The 21,761-nt window shown below is 39.3% G+C and overlaps 1 protein-coding gene across 1 annotated transcript in view; it reads right to left on the minus strand.

Moving 5' to 3' along the window:
- LOC118819279 (cytoskeleton-associated protein 5-A-like) overlaps positions 1-21,761 on the minus strand; it is a 39,760-nt gene extending 17,999 nt beyond the window's left edge. The window contains 30 exon segments of the mRNA XM_036586998.1: positions 1,078-1,227; positions 1,689-1,799; positions 3,026-3,108; positions 4,054-4,192; positions 5,041-5,235; positions 6,137-6,265; positions 6,514-6,627; positions 8,464-8,638; positions 8,993-9,126; positions 9,608-9,733; positions 10,040-10,097; positions 10,187-10,281; positions 10,515-10,700; positions 10,945-11,037; positions 11,689-11,799; positions 11,973-12,077; positions 12,345-12,441; positions 12,443-12,501; positions 12,763-12,891; positions 13,400-13,564; positions 15,091-15,180; positions 15,258-15,362; positions 15,457-15,570; positions 15,888-15,988; positions 16,225-16,366; positions 17,763-17,934; positions 18,971-19,177; positions 20,034-20,227; positions 20,544-20,633; positions 21,647-21,761. Coding sequence (XP_036442891.1) covers positions 1,078-1,227; positions 1,689-1,799; positions 3,026-3,108; positions 4,054-4,192; positions 5,041-5,235; positions 6,137-6,265; positions 6,514-6,627; positions 8,464-8,638; positions 8,993-9,126; positions 9,608-9,733; positions 10,040-10,097; positions 10,187-10,281; positions 10,515-10,700; positions 10,945-11,037; positions 11,689-11,799; positions 11,973-12,077; positions 12,345-12,441; positions 12,443-12,501; positions 12,763-12,891; positions 13,400-13,564; positions 15,091-15,180; positions 15,258-15,362; positions 15,457-15,570; positions 15,888-15,988; positions 16,225-16,366; positions 17,763-17,934; positions 18,971-19,177; positions 20,034-20,227; positions 20,544-20,600 — 3,636 coding nt within the window. The 5' untranslated portion in view covers positions 20,601-20,633; positions 21,647-21,761.

The following is a 21,761-nucleotide window of genomic DNA, read 5'->3' on the forward strand; positions in this document are numbered from 1 at the left end:
ATGCTGTCAGCATGACATTACTTGAGGGATATTTTCCATTAGCCTTGTAGCTCCAGTGCCAAAACTAAAGAAGCAAACTTCAGATGCCAAAACACAGCTTATCTGATCAACTACATTTAGGGTAAGCACATTTCCCCAAACAAATCAATTTATTCAAAACAGGCTAATAAATAAACTAAGAAAAATGCATAAATAAAAAGAAACATTTAAAAGGCAGATTTCTGTGGTCAGTGCTGGTCAGATGGCCCCTGTACATGTCATCAGAAGTCTGAGTGAAGGTCCCAACACTGCAGAATCCCCCACCAAACAGGATTGCCTCATCACCCCAGCAATTAATCAGAAAGATGGAGGGGGAAAAAAATAAATAAATAAATAAAAAAAAGTGTGTACAGGAGTGGGCAATGATCTTTATCATGATAAATTATGTCACAATATATGGTGGATACAGTCAGTACAAATGTTTCTTTACAGCATGAGCAGAATTGGGCTGTTTAAGAGGATTTAGCTCAGCAGTCTAAAAAACAATCATAGTTGAAGGTTTTATTATTAATATTTAATAATAATAATAAAAATAGCACCAGAGGTTCTATTTTGTCTGTTATAACTTTCGACATCTCAGAAAAATTAACTACTGTGATAATGACCTGAAGCATTCTGATATTTTTGCCATATTGCCAACCCCTAATTGGGCACCTGAACACTCAAAGCTGACTAATGCTGTTAGTCTTACACAGCGGTGCATTTAATGTATTGCTGATGCTTTGATTGGATAACGGTAAAGGAACATTTCGGTGAACTTAAATTTATATTAAATCTACACCCAGAATAGACAAAAGGACAAAATCCAGGTTACTATTTAACTGACATACTTTAGTCCATGTTTATAGATAACCGTGAGTCATACAGGTGTCAAATCACATTAGACTATTAGAGAAACTGAACACCACACAGTTTGAGGAGAGTGATTGTTTCGGTGTGCAGTGATCTTGATGCTAGCTACATTAGCCTTGTAGCTCCAGTGCTAAAACTTGAGAAGCAATCCTCAGACACCAAATGCATTCACCTCCAAACACTCACCTCCATCAGGGTGCCGATGGCTTTGATGTGTCTCTGGAAGTCAGAGTGGAAAAGATCCTCCATCAGCCATTTAGCCACACAAGGAGCCATCTGAGTCTTCAGCTGATCAACAAACTCCTCCCGAGGGGTAATAAAGTTCCACTTCAGCACCTACCAACCACGCAAATTTATGAGACGAATACAACATTGTACTGTATCTAAAGGGCAACTCCACCAATTTCACAATTTTTCTGCATCATTAAGTGGCTATGATGTAAACAGACATTGAGTGGTTTGGTGTGAAACGCCTCATTCTAGACAAACTTACCGAGTCAGAAATGTTCACAGTGGTGGTGATAGGAACCAGACAGCTGAAGAATTTAATGCTTTTAAAGCTCTACCAAGAAAACTTTTTTTCAGATTGACACGATTGAGAAGACTCATGTAGGTTCACTGGTGGTTTTGGATAGTAAATAAAATGTCTGTTGTTGTCGTCATGGTGACCGCTGGTTCATATCACCACCACTGTAAAGAAATCTGAGTGAATTACGCAATGACTGGTGGAATTCCCCTTCACTCTAAATCTGGAGTGCAAGTGGTCTTGGTAAATAAGCGAGAATAAATAAGCATGCCTTTAGACTCTTCTCCTCTTTGACACGCTGCTCTTTGCTGTTGGGCACCAGCATGAAGATGGGGCCAGATCGATCCTCCTCAGCTTTTCCGGAGGGCTTCTTCACTGCAACCTGAAGCAAAAGGTGAAGAGTCAAAGCAGGAACAGAAGTGCCTACTGGTCAGCATGGTCCAGAAATGCAACATGAATGGTAAACCACAACGCATTTTCCTTCTGTATGGTGACAATTTTCTAATTGAGAGGTTTCTCTCAATGATTGTGGGGTGGTGGGAAGAGGAGGTGAAAGATAATATATCTGGTGATTATTTTGCATGGGGGGTGGTATGTTCAGAAGATGTTTTAGAGATGGGGCAAGGTGATAAACCAAAAAACAATTTCTTTAATTTTCTTCAATTATTCTCTAACTGTATTTAAAAAAAATTCACACTCACACCAAAATCAATAGAAAAGTAGGCTACACAACTGCAGTAAACACCAGTCAACCTTATTTCTCCTAATTCCCCAGTGGGGCACTCCATATACACAAGCATCATTACAATCCTCTCAGAGTTACAGAACTACACAAAGCACTAAGACGAGATGTCATGATCACAGCACCTCTCATCTCCACAGCTATCTAAATTATCTGATGAAGACTGCACAGGTCGAAACATTGCATAAATAAAGCTTTTAAAATAAGCACTGTATGGACAAAAACACATTTTCTTCATTCAAGTGTGCATTTTTAGTGAATCTGATCTATACTGAAATGGATATTTTGCAACAATGCAAAGAGCAAGAAATCCAGAAACTTAAACCCAAAAGCCACAAGAAAGAAAATGTGCAAATAGACCCACTGCAACAAAAACAGTTGTGTATACAGACAGGATTAAGCAAACGCCCACTACAGTGACTGCAGTAAAACTTAGTGCGACACCGTGTCCTTTCTACCCAGATGACAGCCGGCTCAACCCTCAGTACCTTGCCAGTCTTTGTCTTGGAGCGGCTTTTCGATTTACCGCTGAAACTAGTGTTTTCTTTCTCCAGACTGCTATTCAGACTCGTGTTTGCGCTGGTGTCCAGCTCCTGAGAAGATAGCTATGTAAAAACTCCACTCTTAAACATGTTTACACAGCAAAAGAGGAAACCTTCAGTTAGCATTTCATGCCAACAATTTAAGCAAAGTATAATAGCGAAAGTGCTAAAACACACCAGGCAGCAGGTCAGAAATTCTGTGCTATTTCAGGATAAATGTGTGACAAAATGCTTCAATATATAAAGAAAAAGGAAAAAAAAAAGTGAATGAAAAGCATTAGACAGGAGCTTAGTTAGTGCTAGTGAGAGATTAAGGAAGCTCACCTTGGCTTTGGGTGCAGATGCTGGTTTGGTCTTCTTGGCTTCTGCTGGTACCTGTTCAGTCACCGGTGCAGCTTTAGCAGGAACTAAATGTACAAACACATTAAAATGTTCAGACATCATATAGACATAATGTAATTCAAGTCAAACATGCACGATAAGGTCTCATGAATAAGACAGGTGGGCAGCAGCCATAAAAAAATTACTATACTGTGATGACTTAAGCATCTTTTCCTCATTTTTACCAGGGGTGCTAATAGTCATCAAGGCTGTGTATCACCTGTGGTTGTTTATTGCTGCCACTACAACAAAACCTCATGTCTCAAAATGTTAACTTTTCTTAAAAGGTGTAGTATATAAGATTTAGTAGCATCTAGTGGTGAGGTTGAAGATTGGAACCAGCTGAATCCCCCTCCCTCTCTTGTCCCTTTCCAAGCATGTAGTAGAACCTACGGTGACCGTCAGGTTTTTTGCTATCGACTGTCCCAATTTGGTTTTGCTTCATGTTTTCTCTTCTTTGACGGTGAGGATTCACCCTCCCTCACTTTCACTTGTGTTAAATAATACATATGACATTTGTCAAAATTTGGGTTCTCAAACTTCTCACAACACAAAATGGTCAGCAAGCACCGGAAGCAACCACCGATTCTTCTTCCAACTAGAGCAACAGCGCCACCAAATTCAAGTTAATGCTTCAGCGTAAAAACAAAGTCGCATTCTAGAGCCAGTGTCTGGTTTGCCCGTTCTGGGCTACTGTAGAAACACGGTGCGGCAACATTGCAGCCTCTGTTGGAAGAGGAGCAGCTCCCTATGTAGATATAAAGTGCTCAGTCTAAGCTAAAGAAAATGTAATGATTCATAGTTACAGCTGATTATACACTAAAGAAGAGTTTTGTTACCATGTTCCATTTCTGCTAACAGATCCCCCTAAATCTCACATGCTGCACCTTTAACCTAAAACACAGCTTAATGTAACAAGACTTTTTTCTCCGAATTAATTTTGGATTTTGAACAATGTTGATGGAGCTGACCTGGAGGAGCTGTAGCAGCTGTTGCAGGTTTGACGCTGTTGTTGGTTGCAGCTGCTGCTTTAGCTGGAGCCGCAGGCTTTGCAGGTACGGAGGCTCGAGCTTTCTCCAACAAACCAACCACCTGATCTTTAGACGCTGGCTGCAGAAACATACAGAGGATAGTATGTGAACAATTAACCCTTCTTTAAATTGAAATTACAAAAAAAGTTTTTTAAAACTTTGTGTTTTAAAATCGTATGAGATGCAGTTTTAATTATATCGTACATGATTCACAGTTGTCTTAACCTTTAAGTCGAGAAATTTAACCTATTGTAGAGTTTGTGAACTGACATTCTGGCCCACTGAATATACGCCTAAGCTGAGCAATGATAAGATTCATCATTATCGTGATAAGTTATGTTTTTCTGAGCATATTAGCGTTTGTCATTCTTAAAGAAAAAAAAATAAACAAACAAAAGCAAACACCAACTGCATGTTTGATGGAAAAAAAAAAAAAGCATAAGTCTTGTTTAATTGGCTTCAGTGCAAAACAGTGTGTGAAATGTTATACACACACTTCCAAAACCGCTTATACTTCTGGGTCACAGATATTAAATACAAATAATGGAATTAATAGATTTTGATAGTATTTGTAAACGGTCAATATCAGATGTTAAAAAAAATTCATATTGTGAATGTATCATACATGCTTCACAGTGACATTTTGCCATATCACTCAGCTCTATTCAAGCCTCAAGCCTGAAAAATGGATGTGCTTCTCTTCCTGGTAAGGCTCAGTGCTTAATGCAAAGAAAATAATGAATAATTTTAAATGCAAGTAATGCAATATTGGTCAGAAAACTCGCAGTTAGACATTTTCTACAAATCGTTCAGCTCTAGAGGAACAGGAAACAGTTTCACATGGTGCACAGTTGCAATGCAAAACAACAAGAACAAGATACTACATTTGGAATGGAGAGAAGATGCAAGTAGAGTCTTGAGACGCACCTTCAATTTGGCAGCAGCTTTGTTCATCTTATCGTAGCCCAGGTGCATCATGAACATGGGCAGAGCATCCTGGGCCTTTTTCCGCACGTCAGCGTTACGGTCCTCCAGGCAGGAGTACAGGTGTGGAAGGCACAGCAGGAGGTCGGAGGGAACGGAGCGCAGAGTCGGCAACTTTACTGCCAGCCAACCCAAAAGCTGCACAGAAACAGGGATAAATAAAGAGGGAAACAAAAAACTAAACTGTTAGGATCAGTAGATAGTATTTCTGACGCTTTCCAATTTGAACAAAGGTATAAAGAGCAAGGACTTTGAGACGGGGGGATTTTTCTGGCCACATAATTAAATGCATTTCCTAATGCCTAATTACATGTCTGTATAGTGTTTGGCACCCTGCAGAAAACTTAAGGTTGTTTTAGTCACGCAAGCGTTTTTTTTTTTGGTCACTGTCTTGTGCGTAGATGTTGTACCCTCAACAAAAAACAACTCCCTCTGCAATACAACTCTACCCTCTTAAAATGGTTCTTCAAGTGTTCTTAAGAAAATGGTTTAGACATTATATATTTAGATAGACAAACATTTTACCCAAATCGTTCAGTCCTAATTCTCTGCATGGTGAAATGGTTCTTCAGATTGATGGAGAATGTGCTATAGACTGCTCTATAGAGACCTCTTGAAAGGGATTCTATATAGCACCAAAAAAGGTTATACTATTATGATATCAAGCCTACAAACAATAGACAAACACTTTTTGGTACTACACAGAACCCTTTTCAAAAAGTCTCTATAGAACCATCTACAGCACATTCTTCATTAATCTGAAGAACCATTTCATGATTCAAAGAACCCTTTAATCATGAAAAGGGTCCTTTGAGCGTTCATTGTTCTCCATAACAGTTCTCTTTACTGAAGAACCATCATTTGTGTTAGCTAGCTGTCTTCCTTCATTCATAATGCATGGCTAGAATTCTTCATCTAGAAATAAACAGAACTGCAATCATTAACATACCACGACCATGCTTTATTGATATGGAGAATACATTTGATATTTACGCCAGGCCCAGGTACAGCCCTCACAATCACTGCATTCAAGAATCACCTCTTGTCTGAGGAATGGGTTCTCCTTCTTCAGCTCCTCTGATAACTCCTCCCCCTCCAACCACTCCTTCATTCCAGTCTGCTCCACCCACGCATTCAGCGTCACCAAACCCGCCGCACGCACCGTGTTCTGGAGGGAGGTGGGGGGGGGAAACAAAACAGGCAAGGGGTTAAAATGAGAAATAAATGAAAAAAGATAAAACAATAAATTGGGGAAAAGAAGATGGTAGTATCTTTTAAAAAGTATAAAATTTAATTAAATAGGACATGCATCTTTCTTCCTATTCACCCTTCTATTTTATTATCTTATTTCCATTGTTTATTGTGGGAAATTAGCATTTTAACCTCACTGTTTGAAAATAGTGTCGTTTGTCTCACCTTGCTGTCTGCCAGTACAGTGAGAATGGGAAAGCCCAGGCTTTTGACGTGCTGTTTTATAGCTGGTCCCATTGCTGTAGCCATCTGCTGCAGGATGGACAGAGTCTGCTGGACCTGAGAGGGCGAGAGGACACTCAGCTTGCACTTACTGCATATACAGTGGGGTGCGAAAGTTTGGGCAGCCTTGTTAATTTTCCTGATTTACCTTTATAAATCATTGATTGTTTGGATAAAAAAATTCCGTTAAATATATCATATAGGGGACAAACACAGTGATACTTGAGAAGTGAAATGAAGTTTATATGATTTACAGAAAGTGTGCAATAATTGGTTAAACAAAAGTAGGCAGGTGCATAAATTTGGGCACCAAAAAAAAAACCTTTTATTTTTCATTTTATTGATTTCAAAACCTTTAGAACTAATTATTGGAACTCAAATTTGGTTTGGTAAGTTCAGTGACCCTTGACCTCCATACACAGGTGACTCCAATTATGAGAAAGGGTATTTAAGGGGGGCAATTGTAAGTTTTTCTCCTCTTTGCATCTTCTCTGAAGAGTCGCAGCATGGGAGTCTCAAAACAACTTTCAAATGACCTGAAAACAAAGCTTGTTCACTGTCATGGTTTAGGGGAAGGATACAGAAAGCTATCTCAGAGATTTCAGCTTTCAGTCTCCACTATGAGAAACATTGTGAGAAAATGGAAGACCACAGGCACAGTTTAGGTCAAGGCTCGAAGTGGCATACAAAGAAAAATCTCGAATAAACAGAAGCGAAGGATGTTGAGAACAGTCAGAGTCAACCCACAGACCAGCACCAAAGACCTACAACATGATCTTGCTGCTGATGGAGTCACTGTGCATCGTTCAACTATTCGGTGCACTTTACACAAGGAGATGCTGTATGGGAGAGTGATGCAGAGGAAGCCTTTTCTCCGCCCACATCACAAACAGAGCCGCTTGAGGTATGCTAAAGCACATTTGGACAAGCCAGCTTCATTTTGGAATAAGGTGCTGTGGACTGATGAAACTAAAATAGAGTTATTTGGGCATAATAAGGGTTGTTATGCATGGAGGAAAAAGAACACAGCACTCCAAGAAAAACACCTGCTACCTACAGTAAAATTTGGTGGTGGTTCCATCATGCTGTGGGGCTGTGTGGCCAGTACAGGGAATCTTGTTAAAGTTGAGGGACGCATGGATCCCAATCAATATCAGCAGATTCTGGAGATCAATGTCCAGGAATCAGTGACAAAGCTGAAGCTGCGCCGGGGCTGGATCTTCCAACAAGACAACGACCCTAAACACTGCTCAAAATCTACTAAGGTATTCATGCAGAGGAACAAGTACAACGTTCTGGAATGGCCATCTCAGTCCCCAGACCTGAATATTATTGAAAATCTGTGGTGTCACTTAAAGAGAGCTGTCCATGCTCGGAAACCATCAAACCTGAATGAACTAGAGATGTGTTGTAAAGAAGAATGGTCTAAAATACCTTCAGCCACAATCCAGACTCTCATTAGAAGCTATAGGAAGCGTTTAGAAGCTGTTATTTCTGCGAAAGGAGGATCTACTAAATATTGAGTTAAGGTTTTTTTTTTTGGTGCCCAAATTTATGCACCTGCCTAATTTTGTTTAGACAATTATTGCACACTTTCTGTAATTCATATAAACTTCATTTCACTTCTCAAGTATCACTGTGTTTGTCCCCTATATGATATACTTAACGGAATTTTTTTATCCAAACAATCAATGATTTATAAAGGTAAATCAGGAAAATTAACAAGGCTGCCCAAACTTTCGCACCCCCACTGTATGTGTGCTAGAGACATTAGTGATAACACATTGGTATCAAAGGGTGTCTGTACCAATACCTATATCAGAAAAGCAAGGATGGTATACATTAAATACACATTTTCAGATTTAATACATTTAATCTGTCCTCAGATCTTACCAGTATTTTATTGGAGTCGGTAAGTCGAGCCTTTAGAGCCACAGGCAGCTCTCCTATGCTGGGTTTGATGAACTTTGCCTCTGAAAGAACAGCAGCTACTTCATCCAGCCCTTCCTTTCTCAACTTCCAGTTCTTATCGCCGATTTTCGACACCATCTCAGATGTGATTTTGTCACTGCAAACATTTGACACATTACATTTAAAAGTGGGAAAACATGCTCAGTTGTTTTTGTTTCTTTAAAACGTTCAAATACCTTTTTCCCCCTGACAAGTTTTATTTTTTGGGAGGGTTTTTTTCTTTTAAAGAATAAAAAGGGAGAGAGAAATGGGTTAAGATGTTTGAAAGGATATATAATTGGAAATTAACACATGGAATTGTGTGTTACTGCATGTTTTTGAACATTTACCCTTGAAAATTAAATAAAAACAAACAAAAAACAAATGCACAACTGGCTCACTGGATGTAACGACGCGCAGTGCATAAAACAATATTTTGCCACATTGCTCACTGTTAACATTTAAGTTTTACCTTATGTCAGTCCTAGGCAGAAGATCCACCACATCATCTCCAGCCTCAGCTTCTTCCTCCTGCTCATCTGCCTCCTCTCCTCCACTCGTTTTAGAGCAGCCTCTGATTGGAGCAGGTGGAGTCTGTCCCTTCATCTGCATTCAGCAAAGAAGAATAAATCAATTACAGAAAACAAAATCAAAACACATGAAAATCATGATTGAGCTGCGACACAATTCAGGCTGGAACAACTGCGACACTGATTACTGGGGTAACACGTTTATCCACACAGTCACTCTGACAGACTGTAATAGTAGTATAGTATAATAATAGAAGGTGCAGAGGGACAATATGACTTGTTTCATTTAAGAAGTGCTCTATGATGTTCATACAATCCACACAGTTGTTCTGACAGATTGTAAGACACTAGAGGAAGTGCAGGGGGTGATATGACTATTGTTTTGCTGCACCATAAAAGGAATCTTGATGCACAGATGGAACTTTAAATGATTGTGGCAACAAAGAGAGGAACCTATTCAAAAGATTAATAAAATCATTTACAGAAATTGCAGTTTTAGGCCTTTTAGACAAGCTACACCTCAAACCCAATAACTAATATTAAGGTAAAATTCAAACCTTTTCAAACTCTGCATCTATTTGGGAAAGCAGGGCAGCTTTCTCATCTTCAAAGAACATGCGGAGGGGAGCGCCCATGTACAGGTACATTACAGCCAGCAGGGAAATGGCAGCAGTTCTCACAGCCTGTGTGGAGAACATAAATCCATCCAGGCCCAAAACACTAAGTGCAGCATCTCTAACCTGCATCCTAATAACAGCTGAAATCTACAAAGGTATTTGAATGGCAATTTAACTGGTATTAAATCTACTCTTGTATTCCAAAATTGAATATATTCAAGCAATCTAAAAATAATTGCATACCAAAATTAGTCAAATTTTAACATTAAAATGTACTGAATCATTTCCAAGACAACCGTAATCAAAAGAAAGTGACTTCAGATCTAAACTTTATGTTAAAACAGAATAAGGAAAATGTAACTAAGCACTCACAGGATTGGTGGCCGCCAGGGCCGTCTTCACATTATTAATAAAAGCCTTCACATTTATTCTGTGAAAAACAATGTCGCATTTTAATATTAGGCTGTTATTCAGAAGTCCATGAAATATTATTAGACTCTCACAGAAAATCAGACTTACCCCGCAAAGCCAAACTCCTTTATAGCATTAGAAAGCCAGTTGAGTGCTTCTGCCTGGCTCTTTGGGTTCTTCTGGCCAAAAGCTAAAGATACAACCTGAAACATTTTTTATTTTTAAATGAGCATTTCCAAAGAATAAGACTGAAGTATGGTAGCTTCCGCAGATTTAAATAAAGCTACTGATTCATTGTGACCAATTTCCATCCATATTGACTTGAACTACCAATTCAGTCATAAGCACTTTTGATTTATAAAATAAGTAACATTTCATTGAAAAGTAGATTTCAAAGTCCAAAGTAATAAATATCAATAAGTGTGAATATATTAACCTGTTCCGCAGTCCATGGGAGGCTGCAGGCCTCTGCAATACCGGTCAGAGCCTCCTTAGCCCTTACTCCACACTTCACATCTCCAATCTTCTCCACCACGGCCTCCAGCACGGCGAGCGCAGAAGTCCTGGAGAACAAGCCCCTTTGGGCCACTGCAGAGACCACCTGAAGTTTCAGCTGCATCACCTTAAAGCAGTTGAACAAAGAAATCACTAGAGCTCAAAGACCAGCCACAGACCAGGCATCAGAACCCTAATGGTTCCTTTAGGCAGAAGGGAATTGCTCCAGATGATCTGATTACCTAAAAACATGTTAGTCCAAGACAATGATGTTAATTCAGTCATTTCCATAGCGTCCTTCAGTGCTAGAACTCAAATCTCATGCCTGTCCCTCCAAAACTGCTGATGAGAGATGAAAAATAAGGGTTTACCTGGAAGTTAGTTTCCTTCCATCCAGGTTTTTTGGCCAGCATGCGGACGAGAGCCTGGCAGGGCATCTCTTTGCTGTCCATCTGCTCTACGGCCTGGACACACAGGTCAGCAATTAGCAGCGCAACAGCATGCAACTTTTCATTAAAGACCTCAGTGATACGAAGTGATCAATCAAATTTGATCCTCACTATTCATCATACATACTTAATATAATACTTAACTCTTAACAAGTGTGATTTTATGCAATAAAAACCATAACATTTTTTACATGATTATTTCTCAATGTATCTTTATGCCTTAGAATTAAACAGGCTACGTGTGTTGCTGTGCCTTTAAGACAGGCTTGAACAAACTGTATAGTGAATTGTCAAGAGATTCCATCTAGTGCAATTACCAATCAAGTAGGATGGTTTAAGTCTCAGAAAAAGCAAATCTGTCCTATATCTGTTATATCCTATCAGCCATGCAACTGGCCTCACAACCATGACCAAGATAAAAATAGACTGTTCCATATTGGAAATAAATTATAAAAACTGTGTTTAAAAAGGCATCATTAAAACTGTTAAATCAATCAATACTGGGATAAACCATCAAATATGTTTGATACGTTATTGCTATCCACAGCTGCATGCTTAAACATCAACTCATTAGGGACCAAAAAAACATTGATGAATATGCAAAATTATGCCTCCTGGTTTCCAAACCTCATCCCACTTGCATAAAGTACAAGTATGAAGTGTTACCTTATGGAACTCCTCCATCGCAGCCAGCCTTTCCTTCCAGTTAGCGCTGTCCAACATCTGCATACAAGAAGCTGGGAGGACCGCAGCCGCTTTCTCCTCACACACCTCAGGCTGGGGGTGAGCAGACAAAAGACAGAAAAAATAAATAAAAAGACAAACAAAGCAGTCTGTTTCATAGTGCAGTTAACCAATCTTCACCCAGCTAAAAAGACATTTTTCTACAATACAAACAGCCTATTTAACAAAACATTAGGCACTGAACCTTGTTGTTATGCCTCACTCACCGAGAGCTCCGCCTCGTTCAACTCTTTGCTCTCCGTTTTCTTGGCTTTGGCAGGAGCAGCTCCTTTGGATGCAGCAGGTTTTCCCTTCTTAGTGGGGGCTGAAGGCTGAAGTCACAGAAAGAGTAGAACATTACAGTTTGGTCTGATTAGTGGATTAGCATTGCATAAATAAACATGCAAGATTCATGCAAGAATTCAACAGGTATGTAGAAACAAAGACACTGCGTGAAGCATCACTTATGAAGCACCAAAAGCAACTACGGTGCTAATATCAGCTCCTTGTGGAGACTCAACAGGCTGCTAAATGTGAGTTACAAGTCAGGTTCATGATGTGTTCAACATCTATAAAAAACCTGGCTGAGGATCACTTACCTTGGCGGCAGCAGCTGCGGGCGTCTTTTTGGCAGGTCCAGAGGGTTTAGCTGGTGCCTCCGCTGGTGGCTCAGGTTTAGATGGAGCTTTCTCCTTCACCTGTCCCTGCAGGTTTCTTTCCTCCAGCCAGTTCCACTTTCTCTGAGCACTCCTTAATCTATCAAAACAGGTCAGCATTAATCTTAAAGAACTTCAATGGAATAATCTTAATATACAGCAAGTGGTTAAGTTTACATCCATTTTATGTATATTAATAGCAATAAAATGAAAATGAGTTTAAAAAAAATGCAGATTTGGCTGTTGGAGGTCTCAAAACAGTCTTTGAGTGGTATAATGCTGTTCTTTCAGTGTAACAGTTAATTTTTTTACCTACACTGTATGAAGCCAAAGCATTAAAACACTTTTCAGGGGCTTATACCTTGTCAACTTTCAGTTTATCTACATCAGCCAGGAAAGGGTTAACCGCTCTCTCGCCCACCACTTTCATAGCCGTGCCCAAAGCTTCAAAGGCTGCATCTCGGACCTCCGGAGCAGAGTCATTCACTTGCTGTATGTGGGGGGGGGGATAATACATAAATAAAACTGTTCATTTTCTACAGCCAGTGTGTGATTACATGTGCAAAGAAATTCTACAATTCTACTTTTTGACTACAGGTCCAAAACCACGTGAACCAACAGGGTCAAATGCCAGTTTTAATTTCAGTTTGACTTCCTTAGCTTCCTCAACTTCTGTTGTATTCAAAGATGATAAAAACATTAATTGTACAATTTAAAATAACCTCTTTAAAAAGGTAAAAGTACACAGAACACAAAAGACTCATTTTGTATGTATTCTTATTTTATCTTTTCATAAATATTAAAAAAAAGGTCAAAATTCAGTCCCTGTCAGTATGTTCATAAACAGTGCTGCTGTATGCATAAAGTGTTGAAAACACTATGCTACTGAAATGACTGTCAATAGCATAAAATTAGTAAATTAAATTTCGATACCCAGCATTACTTTTGAGACCCCATAAAGCTCCAAAAACAGTAAGCTTATATTTATTTATTTGTACCTTCAGCAGTGCAACACAGAATGGCTTGAGGAGACTCTTAGGCAGAGTGGTGGGGGTGCAATGGCAGAAGCTTCTGGACAGGAACAGTGAGGCCTGCTGCTTGATCGACGGGTTCTTGTTGTCCATCACAGCTAAAACGTCTTCACTTACATTTTGTAAGGTAGTCTGAAATTCAAATGAATGTCAGCATGTAAGATTTTAAGCATTTCTACATAGCAATGAAAGTGTATCACAATCCTTATGACAAAAGTGCAAATCAAGTCACTAAAACTCAATTTGTAGTTTAAGATTAAAAATACTTTAAGAAAACTCCATTCAACTGGAAGAACCATTTACACAGACGTCAAAGACAAAGGCATTACGAAAATTTGCCTCTACATTAGCTAGTAAATACAGCTCTAGAATATTATTTTGAGAAAAAAAAGCTTTATCAAATATTATTAAATGCTATTCTACCATTTCAAAATATATGCAGTTGAATTCAAAGCACTTCATGCAAGATCAAAATCAAGGCCTCTTTTCCACTGTCGAGCGAAATGGTTCTCAGGGCCATACTAGGTCGTTCCACAAAGTTCCAGACTCTTGAGACCCGTTGCGGTTTCTTTTCCATCTGCTGTGCCATTAAATCAGAACCAGGAAATACTGTAGAAAACTACACAAACGAGTGGCTAACTGCCAAAAGGCCAATAGCTACTCACACACCAGTGTATATATACACACACACGTAAGTACATGCATTCAGGTCACTCCTATAACAGTCTCTCTCTCCATGCTCTCATCTTTATTCTCTAAATCAGCGGTATTTGAGCCTCATTCACTGAAATAGCCTGTAATGGGTTTTATCTGTAGCTGGCTAACTACTCTAGCAGTAGCGTCACCCAGCAGGGTACAGCACAAAGCAGCTCAGAACAAGTCTAATTTTTAATCTTTGTCACTTCAACACCAGACATTCGAATTTGTGCTCTTTTAGATTTGAGTCTTTATCCTCTAGTGTTTTTAAACATTGGTTCCCTAGAACTGAGCCCGTACTGCTGTGGGAGGCACGTACACTAGCATTAGCTTAGTCTAGCAGGCTACAGCTTAAATCACTACAGAACAGGTCTGATTTCGGCTTTGTCACACCAACACCAGTCAGTCAACTTTGCTCTCGCTGTTTTAAGCTTTTATTGTCTGTACTTGTGATAGTAGAGCAGTTAATCGTATTGACCCGTAGTGGGGTGTTTAGATCTCTTTAGCTAAGCTAAGTAAGCTAGGAGAGATAAGATGGCTAGCATTAGCTTAGCTAGGAGGCTAATTTTGGCTTTCTGTCCCGTTAACATTAGCCACTCGACTTCACTTCCTCAGATTTGAGTCAGCTTTTGTTAGTCAGAATTGAACCTGTTCTGTGGTGAGCAGAGCTGGCACCATGCTAGCTAAGCTAACAAACTGAACTGAACTTATTTTGTTTTCGGGTTTGAAATAATGCAGCAGGACGCTGTGGCAGAATACTGACATATACATAGGACCAATCAGCAAATAGCTACGCCATTACGTCATCCCAACAAACGGTTCTGTGGCCCTGAACATGGTTAGCTAACCGGTTTTAAGCATTCTGTGTTGAACCGTGTCAGTGTGGAAAAGCCACTGGAAAACTTTGCAGCCCTGCAGTGGAAAAGAGGCCCAATTTACTGGACAATCCTTCAAACACTCACAGAGAGAAACACAGCGTCTATCGCTTCTTGCAGTGCCTGCACCACTTGAGCTTTCTTCTCCTTAAACTTTTCCAAAATAGTCGGCACCAACTGCAAAGAAAAATAAGGAAAGACATTAAAATGTGTCAACTTTAAACTGTGTTGAGCAGCTGTGTAACAAAACGTACATGACCAGCATAAATGCCAAACTTCTTCCTGAGGCCAGTGGCAAGTCCAGCCACACATTTGGCAGCGATGGTCACCAACATGACGTTAGTGTCTTTACCGATGACCTGGAAGATCACAGAAGATTGATTTCATTAATGATCATAGATCTGTTTTCAACTGGTCTCAAAAACACAAAATTTAAAGGCATGTTAGTTTTACCTTGTTGAGAGCTTTGACCACATCTCCATATTCTCCGCTCTCCAGCTTCGGGTTTTTGGTCAGAGCCTCCAGAGCTTCTAGAGCCTCCTTCCTCTCCTGCCACTTCTTTGCCTCCTAAAACAGTTTCCAAAAAGAAATTTTACAAATTTTGCATTGCAATGAAAAAATGCTTCGCTACTCAAACGTTCATAAGATCAAATGTTCATATGATCCACACAGTCATTCTGACAGACTGTAATACACTACAGGAAGTGTAGCGATATGACTCACCATTTCATTGCACCATAAAAAGGCATAATGGGTCGATCAAATAATACCAGTAATCAATTACAGAAATAATTGTTAGTTGCAAGTCCTAACGGCACAAGAAACAGTACTAGTCTGACCGTTCAAAATTTAAGACAGACGAAAATTAAACAGCTTCCACTTACAATCTTTTCGTAGAAGTCCTTTGGCAATTTTGAAAGAATCTCCACTGCCTCCAGGAGCTCATACGCATCAACAGCAGGAGCTGCTTCCTCAGAATCCTCACCTGAAAGAAGTTTTAAATGTTATTCCACAGAATAAAACCCAACTATACCATTTCAATTTGTAATAAAACTTGAATTGTGCAGGATAAACATTTGTTAAAAGGCCCAGTGAAAGTAAACAGTTTGACGACCTCCCTGCAAAGTACACATTAGCGTATAGTTTACACAATATAATCTTAACAGTAAGTCATTAATAGCCATCTCTACTAATGAGCAAACAAACAGAAGAGATGCGCACCATCTCCTTCGTCACTGCCCTCTCCTCCGTTCAGCTGCTGTTGCTCAAACTTCGCCCGGAGGTCCTGCTGTGAGCGAAGGAAGCGGGTCTGTCTTGGTGCCGAGGACGGCAGTTTTGCCCACTCCTCCTCCAGCTCTTTCAACTGGAAGACAAAACAGTGTTTGAGTTCAACATAAGGACGGAAGATCTTCTGAAAAAAAATATAAATATTTATTTATAAATAAATAAATGAATAAAGAAAGACAAAAAAAATTCTGAACTTATTAGCATTAAGCATTTGCAACCACGCTTCTTTTTCCCCCTTCTCCCTGTCCAGCCTTATAAGATCACCTGCTCAACCCCAGTCTGTGACTCAGGAGCAGCGAACTAGTAAAAAAAACGTACATGAGGATGTACTTGAACAGCTGCCCACTTCAAGCACTTCATGTAGAAGTACAAACACAAATGTTTCAGAACTTCTGCGCTTCAGGAATTTGCATGGCTCAGGTATGATAACATTAAAAACAGCCTAAACTGCACGTTCTGGTCGAAAGCAAGTAAAGATATAGCTGGAAAAGTGGATTTCTTCAGAGGAATAAGTCATAAAAAATTACTGAAGGCATAAAAACGCAAGATTTCATTATCGCAAAGCGAAACTCTTAGCCTGTCTTTTTGTCTGGAGCCCTGCAACTGCCAATTATTGTATGAACTACTGACAGTAACAAAGGCTAAATAGGAGGAGTTCAAAATCTCTTTGAACACGAAGCAGTTGCGATAACTGCCTTCTAATTTTTTGGTATAGAAACATCAGCCTAAATGTTTGAGATCTCAGCACCACAAAATGAATGTCGAGGTGGATTTACATAAAAGTCGCATTAATGCTGATCTGGCTGTTCAGACTGAGTCGCATTGCCGCATATTGGATATGTATTGGATTTCAGTACCACATATGAATGCGTCTGACACACAGATACATCTGTATCACGTATGAAGAAAAAGATCAGATTTGGGCCACTTTTACCTGGGATTAGGTTAACTAGCCTTCTTCCAACTTGACAAACACAGCACAACCTGTATCTTTCAGATTTGCTATTGTTTGTTCATTCGGTGCCTATGCTGCAAATAAGACGACCATGACAGCTGTGGTTTGCAGCCATCGATTCCTGAGATTAAGCTTTCTAATGTTATACTGCATGACTGTACTTGACCAAAACCCACTACATACTCTTGTTGTTGTGAAGTAAAGTACTGTATTTAAAAGACCTGACAGGTTTATTTCTGCTTTTTAAAGAAGTTAACTAGAGAAAGAGGTTAGACACTAAAGGAGATACTACTGGGAGATGCTAATGAGATGCTAAACATAATTCATCAGGGATCTGGCCAGGATTTATTCTCTCCCCAGCCAACAGACCTGCTACAAACAAGCTGTCTCAAGTTTCACGATTCAACTTGTATTACTATTTGTAAATAAACCTCAAAACTTAAGTCATGGCTTGGAGATCACAAACACTGCAAACAACCAGAAAAATACATAAATAAAGGAAACAAATGTGTTCTACCAAAACAGAGTTGATGTTCTGAAGCGGCGGGCGCAGAGCGTCTCTGATCCACCTGTAAATTTCCACAGCCAGCAGCTTGGCCTCGTCTCTGATGGCCTTTTCACGTGACTCGAACAGCTTCAACAACACTTTGACGACAGGCTTCAGTGAGATAATCTTCGATCCAAACTCACTGAAAATAGAAGACAACACATGTAAACAAAACAAGAGGAATTACTCTAGTGTAATATAGATGTTTGGCCTATTAGAAAACACACAGGAAAAGTCCACATGACAATTTGCTAAAGTGGAATTCCACCATTTTTCAAGTGTTTTATAATTCAGTGCTTAAGACGAAAAAAAGTCATTCAGAGTAGCTTAATGTGAAATGGTTCACTGTAGAGAATATTAATGATCTCTTTACAGTGGTGGTGATAGGAACCAGGAGTCAGGATGTCCATTTTAAACGACCAGAGCACCTACGTCTGAGAAAAATGTCTGAGAAAATATGTTTCTATTGTTTATAATATTAGCAATAGTTGTAAAAAGGACTGTTTTGCCCTGCATGTACTCCTCTACAGTGAACTGATAAACGTTTTCGTAAAATAATGTCAAATTTCAAGTATTTATCACTATTATATAACGACTTTGTAAGTGAGATTTGATTCAGTTGTCTGGATCCTACAGAAGTCCGCAGGCCATGAGCTGTTGCTAAAATTTTCTGGATTGTTATCTTGAGATAAGTTGACTATCTTGTGATCAAAACAACAACTACATAACTTTTATGCTGAGATCAGAAGACATTTAACTCGTTAACCCAAGATAATATCTTCATCTTGAGATCAAAAGATAGTGAACTCGTTATCTCAAGGTAACAATCCAGAAAACTACCTCATAGCCTCCCTCTCTGGACTTCGGTAAAATCCCATCACCAAAAAATTCCACAAGCACATGTAGAACGATGCATTTCACATCAAACCACTCTGACTTTGTTTACTTCTTAATGATGTCAGTATGCAGAAATTTGAGAATTCACAATACTGACGGGGCAGTAACGCACAAACCAGATGTCTGGATGAATCAAAGCTCTCACACAATCCAATATACGCAAACAATACTACGCAGAAAAATTAACATTTCAAGTCATCACAACCACAATACATGTCAATATATTTTTACTATCATGTGCCTTTAATGCAGAGCACACAGGAGCTCTGGGTGCCACTCACCTCAATGCTCTGCGCAAGACTTCCACACAGACGAGGGCGATTTTGGGGTTCTTGTTGTCCAGACCTTTGAGAAGCTCCTCCTGAACAGCCTCAGCTTTCTCGATCTCGACGTACATGAGGCAGATATCAGAGCCCAGCTCTTTAGCCCGAGCCTTCGGCTGGTTAAACACTTTACACACCACTCCGGACACTACCTCGCCAACCGTCCTGAGGAAGAGAACACACAGGTAAAGACCAGACTGCATTCTGACAGGCAATCACACTACGCTGTCCTCACAGTGTTACAGATGCCACTGTGAAACCAGATCTCATTTTGGGGCCGATATCAGCAGAAAACATCAGATATCAGACAGAACACCATAATGAATGTGATCCAATCTTGTATTAACAGTAATTTGAGCATGACAGCCTGCTATTAGATGCTTAAGTGAAATGTTCAGAATAAAGGGGACATTCCACATTTTTCTTGCATTTTTCAAAGGACCACTTTTCAACCTCTATCACTTAGAATTTGTTGGTTTTCCATGATATGGGCCCTTAAAATATGTCTTGCTTGAAGAAAGAAAAAAAAATAGAGTTTAATGATGATAGTGTTGATACTTCAGCTTTCAACACTGGTTTCGTAAAAGAAAACATGCATCACCCAGCTGAGTACTGGAACAAGTATTCAAATCAACATTTAAGCAACACTTCAGCCAAAATTCAAACCTACACAAACTTGCTTATGTAGTTTGTAACACTATGATATACTGTTATCTGTAAACATGGACTGAAGTCCTAAACTGTAGCAGCCCTAATCTTGGTCCAATGTTTGGTCATGTTTATAGATAACTGGTGTGCCATACAGTGTCAAAAAACACAATCAAGTCTATTAGGTCCTGTTTACACCTGGTCACTTCATGCGTCTTGAGTATCAGGAGTCACTGCTGAGGTAAAAGCTTGCACCAGTGAAAAACTAGAAAAAACTGCTTGGCTGATGAACCACAACTGGGGCAAGATGGGAAAGTACATTTCTGGGCAAATCGTCACTTTAATCCCAGGTTACAATGGTGCATAAGTGTACCTAGGCGCCACATGTGCATTTTCGATGTAGGCCAGAGCCGCCTCCAGCCCCTTGAGCTGTGCTACTGCATTTGAGTCTGTGACAAATTTCTTGATCAGTCCTTGATATTTCCCCCACTCTGGACTCTTCTCATCCGTGATCCTCTGAAACTGCTGCAGGGCCTCTGTGTAGCCGCTTAATCTCGCTTTCCAAACCTGGGAAAAGAAAAGTTTTGCTCAGCCACCAATCAGAATCAGTTATATTCCACCAACTTTTACACACACAATTAACTGTAACATGTAAGACGTGTAACAACCTAAATAGATATTCAAGAGAAAGAAGCAAAAAAATTCAATTAAACAGTATAGAAAAAGTATATACAAAATAGCCAAGAAGTGACAAATATGCAAATGTGTGTGCTGGGTGTGAGAAGACATAAAGCAATATTATTTATATATATTACAGCATGCTTCATTTAGAAACATAAGAGATCAGACAATAAAAAAGGAGCCGTAGGGTAAGTTTACTGACCTTATGTTCACATTTCTGGTCAGTGGGAAGTTTCATCCATTCACTGTCATCCCCCATGATGGTCAGCCTATGTTCAGCTCAAACGATTACCTAAAAGGAGGCAGTACTCAAGCATTATTCTATACATTACAGTGAAAGTCAAATAATCAGAGCCCCTAAGGTGATGACATGGCAATTATTTTTTGATAAAGTATGACCACAATTTACTACATTGAGGCCACATGAATATATTGAGGGCATGAGTTATGAGAAACTTAACTCATGACCTCAATATATTAATCTGTGGCCACGCCTTATTAAAAATAACCATACCATACCACACCACTTTAGGGGTTCTGTAAATAATGATTTTGTTCTGCTGCAGTTTAGCCAACAGGCCTATAAGCAAATCCACTCACATATATATAGGAAGTTAATAAACCTGGAATAAATATTTAGGCCACGAGTTATGAGAAACTTGACTTGTGGCCTCAATATATTAATTTGTGGGCACACCTTATTAAAAAAATAATAAATAATAAATAAATAACAGACCTATAAGCAAATCTGCTCTTATATATAGATACTTTATAAGCCTGGAAAAATGGATGTCAATGGTCCCTTTAAGTAGACTGATCACTTAACTATAATGAGCTGGTTAAACATAATTCCTACAATCTTTGACCACCCAAGTGTCCGTTAGATGGTGAGTGGTCTAGCCAAGATTGCAAAAAGAAAGAGTACTATACAAAGAAAGACTTTCGCGATGACTGTCCAGTATGTCTTTTGTCTCTTTGTATAGGACTTGATTTTAGGGTTAAATAGCTACATACAAACTGAGTTCAAGTGAGTTCTGCAGCACTAATAACTTTCAACATAGCATAACATTATACTGTTTATCAGCTATATAAGAACACATCGGTGGTAGTAAACGGTATTTCATCTACCCAAATTCATTTAATTCGATTAAGATGCTACATGCTAACGATAAGTGAGAGGAGGTTTAAACAGCAGAGCAGTTAGACCTTGTAACGAACTTGGTGTCAAATTAGCATAAGCAACAGATTTTTTGCCGATATACACTAAACGAGACAATGTCTTGCAAAGACAGTGTATACACTTACCTGAAAAGTCGAACAATATGCCGCTAAAACATAAAAATTTTAGTTTATAAAGCTAAATCCGCGATAAACACTCTCCGCTCTGCTCGACAACACAGTGCAGCTGAACGGCCCGCGT

Source organism: Colossoma macropomum, unplaced genomic scaffold (genome assembly GCF_904425465.1).
Source record: "Colossoma macropomum unplaced genomic scaffold, Colossoma_macropomum, whole genome shotgun sequence".
In the NCBI taxonomy this organism is placed as follows: Eukaryota; Metazoa; Chordata; class Actinopteri; order Characiformes; family Serrasalmidae; genus Colossoma; species Colossoma macropomum.